The following is a 12,946-nucleotide window of genomic DNA, read 5'->3' on the forward strand; positions in this document are numbered from 1 at the left end:
CGTCACGTGCGCGCCCCGCCCCCCTGCTGCCCGCGGTTCCCGGGTCCTGGATCTCATCGCGAGGCAGCTTCAGTTGTGCCCACACTCCTGCAGTTAAGGTATGTGGACACATTAGTTATCTATTAGTGATCAGTGTTGTGCACACTGTTGGGCATATTTTAAGGGGCTTTTTTTTGTAAAGGGCACGCTGATGGGAAAATTTTATGTTAAAGGACACTCTGATGGGCACATTTTATTTTAAGGGGCACGCTGATGGATATATTTTTTATGTGCACACTGATGGGCATGTTTTGTTAAGGTGCCCCTTAACAAAATATGCCCATCGATGTGCACATTAAAAATATACCCATCAGCGTGTCCCTTAAAATAAAATGTGCCCATCAGAGTGCCCTTTAACATAAAATTTTCCCATCAACGTGCCCCTTAACATAAAATAAGGGTCACGCTGATGGGCACCTTTTATGTTAAGGGGTAATCCGATGGACAAATTTTATTTTTACGGGGCACGCTGATGGGTATATTTTTAATGTGCACATCGATGGGCATATTTTGTTAAGGGGCACGCTGATGGGTACAACAAAATGTGCCCTACAAAATATGCCCATCGATGTGCACATTAAAAATATACTCATCAGCATGCCCCTTAAAATAAAAATTGTCCATCAGAATGCCTCCTAACATAATAGGTGCCCATCAGTGTGACCCTTATTTCGTGTTAAGGGGCACGCTGATGGGCAGATTTTATTTTAAGAGCAACATTGATAGGTACATTTTATATTAAAAGGGGCACTTTGATGGGCAAATTTTAAGTTAAGGGGCATGTTTTGTTGTGTCCATCAGAGTGCCCCTTAATATAAAATGTGCCCATCAGCATGACACTTATTTTATGTTAAGGGAAATCCTGATGTGCACACCTGATGTAAAGGGGCACTGTGATGGGGACACCTGATGTAAAGGGGCACTGTGATGGGGACACCTGATGTAAAGGGGCACTGTGATGGGGACACCTGATGTAAAGGGGCACTGTGATGGGGACACCTGATGTAAAGGGGCACTGTGATGGGGACACCTGATGTAAAGGGGCACTGTGATGGGGACACCAGATTTAACTTGATCTGGGATCACCAGATGTAACTTGACAATAAATATTGTTGAAATGCTAAGGAAATTGTACATTTCTCATGTTTTTGATAGATATACAGTTACTACAATATTTCTGAGTCGTAGCACAGACTTGAGATTCGGACCTCGGCCCAAAGAAAATTTTGGCGACCGGACCTCCTTTAATTTGAATTCATTACCCCTGTTGTAGACTAAAGTGGTAACAGTACTGTCCATTCAAAAGGCCACTGATATTATGTTTTTAAAGCGCTGCGTAAACTGTTGGTGCTGCGTAAATCCCGTAAAACAATAATTTACATGTGTATGCAAAATATTTTTTTTTTTTTTTTTTTATATAGTTCTTGTGTGAAAATGTAGTAGCTACAGTGGGGGAGGGGGGGGGGGGAGTATTTGATCCCCCTGCTTTGTTCGTTTGAGCACTGACAAAGAAATGATCTTTAAGGTAGGTTTATTTTAACAGTGAGAGACGGAATAACCACAAAAAAAGCTGCTCATGGGTGCTGATTAGGCTGCACTGACTAGCAGCAGTGCCCTGATTATCATTGTAGATGCCCCCTGTGTGGATTGCTGTTTATCGGCTCTCCTCATGCACCATTGTGAGGAGGGTTCTCTCTCAATACCTGGAAAATCCTGTTTACACTGTGATAAGCTGTGATTTGACACAGCTGGTCGCATGGTAAACATCACAGATCACTGCTGAAGCAGGCCGCATAGGGGTCATGCAGGAAGCGCTATCACGGGAAGACGTTGTATGTTGCCCTCCCGGCAATATGCGGCCGTGCTGTAGCCATCATTCAGCTATAGCACAGTCGTGAAGAGGTTAAATAACACATCTCTATACTTACCTGGTCTTTGCAATGGAATTGCAGAGTTGTCCCGGGTCCCCCACTGGCGCTCTTGGCTCCTCCTTTCTGTCTGGTGCCCCCACGAGAAGCTGCTTCTCGTGGGGGCACTGGTTTGTGCTAGCTCCCGAACCCTGCTGCTGCATCCATTGACACAGTGGGACTTGGCCCGGCTCCCCTGTCACTGGTTTTGTTTGACGGCACTGGGAGCCGATGGCTGCTTGTGCCCCAGCAAAGCCAGTAAGACCCACAAGTGGGGGGAGAGAAGGTCTCTAGGCGTGCACGTTTTTTACCTTGATGCTGCAAGGAATGCATTAAGGTAAAAAAATATTTAGGCTTTAGAACCATTTTAAATGATTTGTACACAACTTGCTTGCAGAACAAACTAATTCAGTTCTTCCTCCTTGGGCTAGTTAAAGTTAGTCTGACACTTTCCTTTTGGCCTATTTGAAATCTAGTTTTGTAAATCAAAATTAAAGAAATTATAAAATGATTTATTCAAGCCTCTTAACATCACTGTGGGCAAAAAAAAATAGGTGGTTTTAAATCTGTCAATGAACTGTCTACCTTTTTCTATTCAACACTATGCGTTTCTTTAAAGTGATTGTAAAGGCAGAAGGTTTTTTTATCTTAATGCATTAAGATAAAAAGCCTTCTGTGTGCAGCAGCCTCCCTACAACTTGCGTAAGGTTTCTCTAGATTCAGCGATGTTGCAGGAGTGTCTCGACTGCATGGGACTCCCCTCCTTATTGGCTGAGACAGTAGTGTGGCACCATTGGCTCCCGCTGCTGTCAATCAACCAATGAGCAGTGCTCTCTGAATGAACTCAAGGAGCTTCCACTGTTTGTATTACCATTATTGTTGAGCCTGGACAGCCCCTGTATAGCATTGCAGACTGTAAAAGTCTGGAGTCCATCATGGCCGGTGCCACCTCCTCCCTCTCGGGTCTGCATCTGCAGATGATTCATTACACTTTTTATGCTACTCCTAACAGTCAGCTGAAAGTTTGGTCCCTTCCTTGTTTTAAAAAAAATGGGATCATCTGTATAAGCATTTTTTTTTTCCCTCCAAAGAATTTCTAAGTTCTCTATCATGGAGGAAAAATTCACTAAGGATGGAAAGTACCAGCAGTAGACTCTACGATTTCCAGCATCAATAAAGATGCATAAATGCTTAAGGATCCAACAGATAAGAAGTTGGAATCTTTTTTTGTTAAAATCCTCCAAGCAAAGGTGCTATGTTTTGTCATAGATGCCATAAAAGACTCTATCCACCAAGCATCCCGCCTTGCGCTTGTGCTAAAACACCTGTGTAGGACCTTGTGGTTAAAAAGTTGGTCAGCCGAAGCATCTTGCAAAAAGGCGCCTGACTAGTTTCCCTTTTCAATGGGGAAGATTTTGGTCAAATGCATCCAAATAATTTCTAGCAGGAAAGGTCCTCTTTTGTCGAAGAAGTTATAAACGTCCTTTTATTTAAACTGACTCCTTCCCCTGCACCAGGGGCAGCTGCCTCTGCCTCTGGAGTTGAACCTTTTTTCAGCCTTGGTAAATTATTGGTACAAATCTCATACAGAGATGATATGTGCCTCTTTTAAGCTACATCGAGTAGAGTCAGCTGATCTGTGTTTTTTTTTTTTTTTTTCTCCTCTTGGGTTCCTTTAAAACTTTCACTGCCTTTTTCATGCGTTACCTGTACAGATCCACGCAGAAATTCAACAGATCCATTCTAGATCTAAAAGAATCTAAATTAGTTCCTGAAGATCCACTCCCTTCTATGGAGTCGATCAAGTCAGTAGTTTCTTTTCTACAAGGAGGGTAACTTCTGGCACCTATCGGCATCGGGGATGCATATCTGCATGTTCATATATTTCCCACTTGCCAAAGGTTTCTGCGGTTCGAAGTAGAACAGCAGCATTTCAGTTTATAGCCTTGCCCTTGGGGCCAGCTACAGCACCCCATGAGTTCACAAAAGTGCTAGCCCCACCTCTAGCCAGGTCAAGGGCACAGGGCTTAAACAGTCTTGGCATACCTAGACAATCAGTGTTCAGATTAAGGTGTACACATTACAATCAGTTACCTGGAAAAGTCTGGGTTGTGTTCCCACCCTAGTGAAGTCTCCCTTAAAACCGCTAAAAAAGCCGGAGTATTGAAAAAAGTTGGAGTATCTGATCGTAGATACAGCCCAGAAAAAGGGTGTTCTTGACCAGCCAAAAAAAAACAAACTTCATGAGAGTTGGTGCGGATGGTCAGGTCAAAAGGAGATCCCTCCATTTGCCTTTGCATGAGGTTGTTAGAAAGGATGGTGGCTTCATTTTGAAGCGGTTCCCTATGCCCAGTTCCATTCGAGACTGTTGCTAGACAATCCAAGCTTTGGACGTGCCAATGCGGCTTTACCCAAGGGTGTCCCAAAGCCTCAACTGGTGGTTACTAACCAGAATGTGCTGAAAGGAAAATCCTTCAGACCTGTTGTCTAGAAAGTGGTAATGACAGATGCCAGCCATTCAGGCTGGGGAGCAATACTAAGGAAGACAACTGTCCAAGGACAGTGGTCAAGAACCGAAAAAGCCTTGCCTGTCAACATCCTAGAGATTCGGGCAGTGCGTCTGGCTCTGAAGACCTGGACTTCCAGTTTTAAGGGATTGTCCTGTCAGGATCCAATCCGCCCCTGCCACAGCTGTGGCCTATATCAGTCGCCAAGGGGGAACCAAGAGTCTCGCGGTGCAGAGAGAGGTGAACCATATTCTAACGTGGGCAGAAAGAAATATTCTGTGCCTATCAGCAGTCTTCATTCCAGGAATAGAGAATTGGCAGGCAAACTACTTAAGTCACCAGCGTTTCACAGGGGAATGGTTTCTTCACCCCGACATATTCTCGGGCTGTTTGTCAAATATGGGGGACTCCGGACGTAGATCTTCTAGCATCCAGTTCAACATAAAGTTAGTCAACTTTGTGTCCACAAAAAGGATCTATTTGCATACAGAACAGATGCTTTGGTGATACTGTGTGATCAACTTTCACTGATCTATACATTTCCTCCTGTTCGGTTGCTGCCTTGACCCCTTTGCAGGATCAAGCTGGAAAGAAAACCGGTAATTTTGATTTATTCATGAGGACAGAGTGGTGTCATGCCCTCGTCCAGGCTTTTGCCAAAAGTGGTTTCAGGTTTTCACCTGAACTAAGATATTGTCCTGCCATCATTTTCTTCCCTGGAACATGGTTTTGGAAAAAAGTGCCTACATTGTCTTGATGTGGTGAGAGCAGCGAGAATCTTTTTAAAGGCAACTGCTCCGATTTGTAAGACTGATGTCTTATTTATTCTGCCAGAGGGTCCTAAGAAAGGACAGGCAGCATCGAAATCCACTGTCGCTAACTGGATTTGGCGAGTTATAATTTAATTTAACGGGTAAGATCCCCCTTTTCGAGTTAAGGCGCACTCTACCAGGGCGTCACCAGCCCTCCATGGCTCAGATCTGTAAGGCCGCAACTTGGTCTTCGGTGCATACATTCACAAAAATGTTATCAGGTGGATGTAAGAAGGTATGAGGATATTGCCTTTTGGGTGCAGTGTGCTGCAGGCAGCAGTAAAAGTCCTCAAGTCTGGGGGTACCCTGCGGGTCTCTCCCTCCCCTTAAGTAGCATTGCTATGGGACGTCCCATTATTTACTTAAGGCTCTGTGTCCCATGATGTACGATAAAGAAAATAGGATTTTTATTACAGCTTACCTGTAAAATCCTTTTCTTGGAGTACATCATGGGACACAGAGGTCCCGCCCCTCTTTTGGGATTTAAGTATATTGCTTTGCTACAAAAACTGATGTGCTCCCAGAAGGAGGAGGGGTTATATAGGGAGTGAACTTCCTTCATTGGGTTTACCAGTGTCCATCACCTGAAAGGTGGCCCATAACCCATTAAGTAATTACTTAAGGCTCTGTGTCCCATGATGTACTCCCAGAAAAGGATTTTACAGGTAAGCTGTTAGAAAAATCCTATTTTTTTTCCTAAAAAATAAACACTAGACATTACTATCACTTTAAGCCCCCAGTACGATGGCCCAGACTGAGAATACCTTTTTGTCATGTATGCTTGCTTGCTTGTCTGGTGGTTTACACCTCTGGTGTGCATCCACAGTAACTTCAGTGAGGTGAAAGTGAGAAGCACAAAAAACAAATTTGTGTTTTGTCAGTTTGCTCTTTCCAGCACTGAAAATTCAGACACAGCAGTGGTGTGTTCACCAAAATCCCTAATGATACATTTTGATATTTTGGTATTTGTTTCCTGCAGAGACAGTAAAGCGCTTAAGGATGAAAATCTACCTCAATTAATCTGCCAAGATGTAGAAAATTTCCAGTAAGTATCACTAAACTTTGTGTGAATTTTTAGCAAGTTTCACTTTTAATTTCTCTATAACAGATATCATACTTTTTCTCCTTTTACTTGACTCAGTCTGACTTTGTCTGGTTTGCTATAAATTTTAGCATGTATTTTAATGAACATATTGCAATTTAGTGCTGGGTTTCAATGTTAGAAGAGGTTTTGATAAAATTTGTTTAAGTGTAGTTTCAGTACATGCACAATTGTTAGCCTGATTTTATAAAATATGATAACATGCAAAGCACACCAACCAATCAGATTTTACTTTTACGGATGGAACATGTAAAGGTGAACTTCTCTTTTAAAGCCTAACATGGGTACCTAAACTTCTGCACAATTATCTTCATCCACTTGTTAGGCCAGATCAGGTCCACCTAAAGATCGAACATTTGCTTTAACAGGTTTTTTTATGCTTACAAATGTAGCTATTAAACCTGTATCCACAATAACTGGCATTTACCACCATTAATAATAAGATTAATGAGTAGGATTCATGCTCTATGATCTTCTGTCTTTGATTATTGGTAAATATAGCTACCCGACAGGATTTTGCTGGGCTGATCCAGGGCAGCCTCTTTCCATCTCTCTCCACCTGAAATTGGTGGGTTACATCACAGCATAATTCAGTCACTACTTCTTCTGAAGAAGTGTATAGTTCCATACAAGGAAAAAGGAACATTATTTTTATTTTTTCCTTTTTTGATGATCATACATTATGTGCTCTTTCCGGTTCTGTGGGTAACAGGGTGTTGCTATTGTAATTAGCACTATGCGTTTTTTACGTTTTTTTGCCTTCCTATGCAGAAAGTTTGTGAAGGAGCAGAAACAGGTGCAAGAAGAGATCAGCAGAATGTCTTCTAAAGCCATGATGAAAGTAGAGGAAGACATCAAAGCCTTGAAGCAACTTTTATCAGTTGCCTCCAGTGGCCTTCAGAGAAACACTCTGGCTATTGACAAACTGAAAATTGAAACCGCTCAGGTACGTTGTACTACATCATTGCAGCGGCTTTTCCAAGATTTCAACAAGTTTAAAGTGCTTGTAAACCCTTAAATGTACCCAGTGAAGTGACTGGCCTCAGGTAATGTACAGAGATTAAATAAATCCTCCTACATAAGTTGTACTTGTTCATCTGCAGCCATCTTTTCTTTACATAATCCAAAGTGCTGAATTTTAATGCTTGTCAGCGTTCAGGAAAAAGGGGACAGGGAGCCAACATTGCACTCTGCACTGCTCAGTGAGGAGAGCACTGCACACAGGGACAGAGCTGAGGCTGTCAATCAGTTGGAGGTCCCTCCCCTGTCACAATTTTTCTCTTGATGTCAAGAAAACTTGTCAGAAGTGACTTGTGCTGGTAGCAGAGTAACGAAGCAAGAGACAGAAACCGCACTTGGTGCTCCTAACTGATGCAAGTACACAAAGTAGAGGGATATGCTTTGTTCATATTCAATGTCTGAGGTTTACAACCACTTTTAAAGCTCTTCATTTTAAGCTCCAGTTGAAGGGTTCTAGCTAATGGCTTTGCATAGAACTGTACTGATTTAGTTATGTAGATTTTTGTTGCTGACCATCCCGGTCTTATGATGATTCAGAGACTTTATTACTTTGATACACTGACCTGGAACAAGCGTTATTAACCACTACAATACAGGGCACTTTTGCCCCCTTCCTTCCCAGCCCAATTTTCAGCTTTCATCGCTCTTGCAATTTTAATGACAATTGCGCGGTCATGCTACACTGTACCCAAATGAAATTTTTATCATTTTGTTTGCACAAATAGAGCTTTATTTTGGTGGTATTTATTCACGACTCCGTTTTTATTTTTTTGCGATATAAGCGCAAAAAAAGCGGAAATTTGGAAAAAAAAAACAATATTTTATTTTTTCTATTTTAAAAGAAATCCAATAAAATCAAATTTTGTCATAAATTTAAGCCAAAATTTATTCTGCTACGTGTTTTTGGTAAAAAAAAATTCCGTTAAGTGTATAATAATTGGTTTGTGTGATCACGGACATATGTACGCAAATGATCATGTACATATGTGTGCAGATAATCATTGGAACATGTGATTTTAGTGGGACATATGTGGGGAACGTGTTTTTTATTTTTTATTTTTTTTATTTGGGAACATGTGTGGTGACGTGTATTGTGGTGACGTGTGTTTACACTGTGTGGTGATGTGTGCTTACACTAGACTGGTTAACAGTAAAAAGCTGTAAAAACAGCTCATACTTATTGATCTCCAGCCGGGTGCAGCGATCTGGACACGGCCGTAATGTGATCAGGAGGGCCAATCACAGAGCCCTCCTGCCGATCCGAGATGCGCCGTGTCCGGGTGACACGAGCACATCAGGATCTTGCCGCTGCGTGGGCACATGTGCGCGCGATCACCCTCCTGAAGGATGTTCCTGAACGTCCTCTCAGAAGTAGAGAGCTCCCACCCAGCCGTATATGTACATTAGCCGGGTGGGAAGTGGTTAAAACAAAAGTATATCTTATCTTTTTTATCTTTTGTATTTCCAAGTTCTTTATACTCTGTTTTGTGGTGGGGTGGGGGTTAGATGTTACACCGTGTGTGTGGTTTTTTTTTTTTTTTTTTTTTGTTGTTTCTGGAAGCCAATGCTGCTACATTGTCTATTAACCACTTGAGGACAGAGCCTCATTTTGGGATTTGGCGTGTACAAGTTAAAATCGCTTTTTTTGCTAGCAAATTACTTAGAACCCCCAAACATAAAATATATATATATATATATATATATATATATATATATATATATATATATATATATATATATATATATATATATATATATATATATAAATATATAAATTTGCGATCGTTGCAATACTTTCTGTCGCACCGTATTTGCGCAGCGGTCTTACAAGCACACCTTTTTTTGGGGGGGATGCACTTTTTTGAATTCTAAAAATGAGAACAGTAAAGTTAGCCCATTATTTTATTTTTTTTATTGTGAAAGACAATGTTGCACTGAGTAAATTGATACCCAACATGTCACGCTTCAAAATTGTGCCTGCTTGTGGAACGGCGACAAACTTTTACCCTTAAAAATATCCATAGGTGATGTTAAATTTTTTTTTACAGGTTGCATGTTTTGAGTTACAGAGGAGGTCTAGAATTATTGCTCTCGCTCTAATCGCGGTGATAACTCACGTGTGTTTTTAACACAGTTTTCATATGCAGGTGCGACTTGCGTATGCGTTCGTTTCTGCACGCAAGCTCGGCAAGACAGGGCGCTTTAATGTGTTTTTTTTTTTTTTTTTTTTTTTTTTTCTTTTTTTTTACGCTGTTCTTTTAAAAAAAAATGTCACTTTTATTCCTATTCAAAAAAAGCATGACAGGACCCCTTAAATATGAGATCTGTGGTCAAAAAAGACCTCACATCTCATATTTGCACTATTTTACACTAAAATGCAATAAAAATATCCCTTAAGAGCACCTGCCGTTACCGCCCTGCAGTGGTATGGAGCCGAGCGGGGGCCATCTTCCCCTCAGTCAGCTCCATACCACAGACAGAAGGATCCGATCATCTCGTCTCCTGCCGCAGATTAAAAGTGATCTCCCAGCGATCCGCTGCTGAGACCACTTTTATCTGAGGGCTGACTGCCCACTGAAGAAGAGGATACTGGGGTTATGGCAGCTAGCTTCTGCCTTAACTATATTCCTCTTCAAACACACAACGTATAATGATGGCGGTTCGGCCGGCAAGTGGTTAACAAAGTGATTGCCTAATTGCTTGTTTATTTAGACCCAGTTCACACTGGTGAGACGTGCTCCTGACTTTGAGAGCACATGTAGCATCAAAAGTCACACCCCCATTAAGTGCAATGGAACTGTTCTAATAAGAGCGACCTGGTCACTTTGACTTAGAAAAAGGTTCCTACACCAATTTTGGTCTGACTTTGGCACAACTTGCATTGACTTCTGTTAAAGAAGTCGTATGCATGTTGTGCCGAAGTCACGCTGGGATGTCTGCTTCAAAGTTGCAGCAGCGTTAATTGCGCCTTATACCTTTTTTTTTAATAATATTGTATAGTTGCAATTTGTTATGAGTAATTCTCTGGGGTTTTTTGTGATGTGGTCTAACAATATAATTTTAACAGTTTGAATAGACATTTGTGTGCCATTATCTGACTTTTTTAATACAAAAAAACAAAATGTGGGGTTTAGAATGAATTACACCTTGGAAACCTGAATTTCAAAAGTTTGCCCTTTTTTTTACTATTTGAATATACAGCATATAGATAAAGCAGAATCTCTTTTGTAAGAAAAGTGTTTTTTGTCTGTCTAATCTTGTTATGCACTAAATTCTTGCTCTGTCACTCTTAGGAACTTAAAAATGCTGAAATAGCTTTAAGAACACAGAAAACACCACCAGGCCTTCAGCATGAAAATACAGCACCATCAGAGTAAGTTTTATTAAGCAGACGGAAATAAAACTGGTGTGTTTATCACTCATCCTGTGTTGTCTATACAGACTTTTGGTGCTCTTTAAGCAACCCTGTAATGTTTGTAGTCAGAAAAAAGTAAATGGTTAACTTAAAAGCATACACCATAAAGATTACATTTTTTACTTTCTCTTTGCTCCCCAAAACAAGAAATGATGCTGCTGGGAAAGGGTAAATGCATGATGCTTTATGTAGCTCTCCGAATAAGTTTTAACTTTGGAAAATGTATGCTATGTGATTGAGAACATGTAACAAACATAACTTTTGGTGTTATCCCTTTTGAGTGCAAGAGGAAATGCACTTAATTGTATCTGAAATGGGGGCAGCATTTTCAAACAGACTGTTATTGGCAACGCACAGTGTGAAAATAAATTTCTCCCTTTTTCCTGTTGAAAGAGGAGTCTGCAGTTTTTTCTTTCAGACCACAGGGCCTTGACCATTCAGAAGTCGCAGTGTTTCCGATGATCCTGAACCTTAAGAAATTGTTGTTGGAAATTTATTTCTAATTTTGGAGTATTTGAGTCTTGTGCAGTCCAAGATATCACCAGCACAACATGTTTAGAAAAACTGTCTGGACGCTTTATCGTCAATGCTGCTTGAACAAGAGACCCTTAGTGGCCTTGAAACATCACATTTTTATGTTGGTGACATTAAAGTGTCCTGCGTGTTTATCTGAAAATGTTGTGCTGGTGATATCTTGGATTGGACTTTGGAGGTCCAATCTGCTTTTTAACCACAGCACCCTCCTTTGGCTCCCATTGCTGTATGGATTACACTAGACCATTTGTATTTGTCAGTCTACTTCTGAATGCAGCCTAGGTCAGGCTTGTGTTTTTTTTTTTTTTTTCCCCCACAGAAGAAACGTTACATTTCTGGTCTGCTTAAAGATTTCCATTTCAGGAGTTTCCTGACTGCTTTTACTACAGTCCTAGGCCTGATGATGTCCTCTTCAAGACGTTCCTTTTTCGCCCAGTTATACTTTGAAGCTTTACTCCGCCACACCTTGTCATCGTGGGGCAAGTGAATCCTGTCTCTGGACGGGTCAATTCGTTTAGGCACCAAGGACCAGGTTGTCTCTTTTTGGCTCAGGAAACAGAATTGCTTCATTCCCATATTCTGAGGATCCTCTCGATGGATGCCAGGCTGGGTGGGAGTCCTGGGAACCTGTTTGATACAGTGGGCTTGGTCGTCAACAGAGTCTCCTGATCAACATCCTAAATCTTCAGGTTGTTTGGTGGTCTCTGCAGAGTTGGACCATCTTGCTAGAAGGTCATTCGGTTGTAGTTAGTTGGACAATAATATGGTGGGGGTGTCGGGGAGATGTGAAACATCTCACTGTGGCAAGAGGTGTTCGGATCCTGTTCTGGTCCTGCTTTTTTTTTTCATCCATAGATCATTGACTAGTGAATTTCCTCAGCCGGAGCGTTATTCCTATTCCCATATTGGTTCCACGTCATGTCACAGGCAGGGGGACACCAAATGTGCTCCTGTAGCAGAAGCAGAGAATGCTCCAATGGATCAGTACACTCTGATCTATACTTTTCCTCTTAAATTTCTTAATCTGTTTTTGCAGGATTCTGGACTGGCCCAGGCTGATATTGTTTGCTTTCTTGGCAAGACCCCTGGCGGACAGTCCATGAACTCTACTTGTATACCCTTTTTCTTATCATACATCACGGGAAACAGAGCCATAGTAGTTACTATGTGCGTTATAGGCCACCTTCTGGTGATAGACACTGGCACGTCCTAAGACAAAGTGCACTCCCTATATAACCCCTCCCACTATTGTAAGTACCTCAGTTTTTTCGCCAGTGTCTAAGGTGTTGGCCACTAGTAAAGATATGCTGTGCTGAGCTCCACTGGAGCAATCCTTGCTGGGGATAGCCATGCTGACTGGATCATTCAAAGTGTCTCTCCTGGCCAGACTGAATGGTACCTGGGCCTCGTATCCGAAGAAATTAGGTTTTTGCCTGTGAATGCTTCTCTTTGTTAGAGAGCTGGACCCTGGGATCCAGTACTTTTTGGTAGTAAGGCCATAAAGTTTTACTGGCAGGGTGCTTTTGCATGTCCAGGATAGTGGATTTCATCTAGGGTCCCCTGCTCCTGAAGGTTTAATGGAACTGACTGTGAAGGGTGAAGATTGGGTC

At 41.6% G+C, this 12,946-nt stretch overlaps 1 protein-coding gene across 7 annotated transcripts in view; it reads left to right on the forward strand.

Moving 5' to 3' along the window:
- Positions 1 to 12,946, forward strand: part of NUP58 (nucleoporin 58) — an 82,032-nt gene that overhangs the window by 15,922 nt on the left and 53,164 nt on the right. For all 7 annotated transcript variants that reach the window (XM_077484041.1, XM_077484042.1, XM_077484043.1 and 4 more), the window contains exons 7-9: positions 6,245 to 6,310; positions 7,139 to 7,313; positions 10,681 to 10,760. In XM_077484041.1, the coding sequence (XP_077340167.1) occupies positions 6,245 to 6,310; positions 7,139 to 7,313; positions 10,681 to 10,760 (321 nt within the window). The remainder of the gene's footprint in view (positions 1 to 6,244; positions 6,311 to 7,138; positions 7,314 to 10,680; positions 10,761 to 12,946) is intronic.

This window comes from Lithobates pipiens, unplaced genomic scaffold, assembly GCF_037356315.1.
Source record: "Lithobates pipiens isolate NorthernLeopardFrog02 unplaced genomic scaffold, aLitPip1_a1.2 Scaffold_16, whole genome shotgun sequence".
Classification (NCBI taxonomy): Eukaryota; Metazoa; Chordata; class Amphibia; order Anura; family Ranidae; genus Lithobates; species Lithobates pipiens.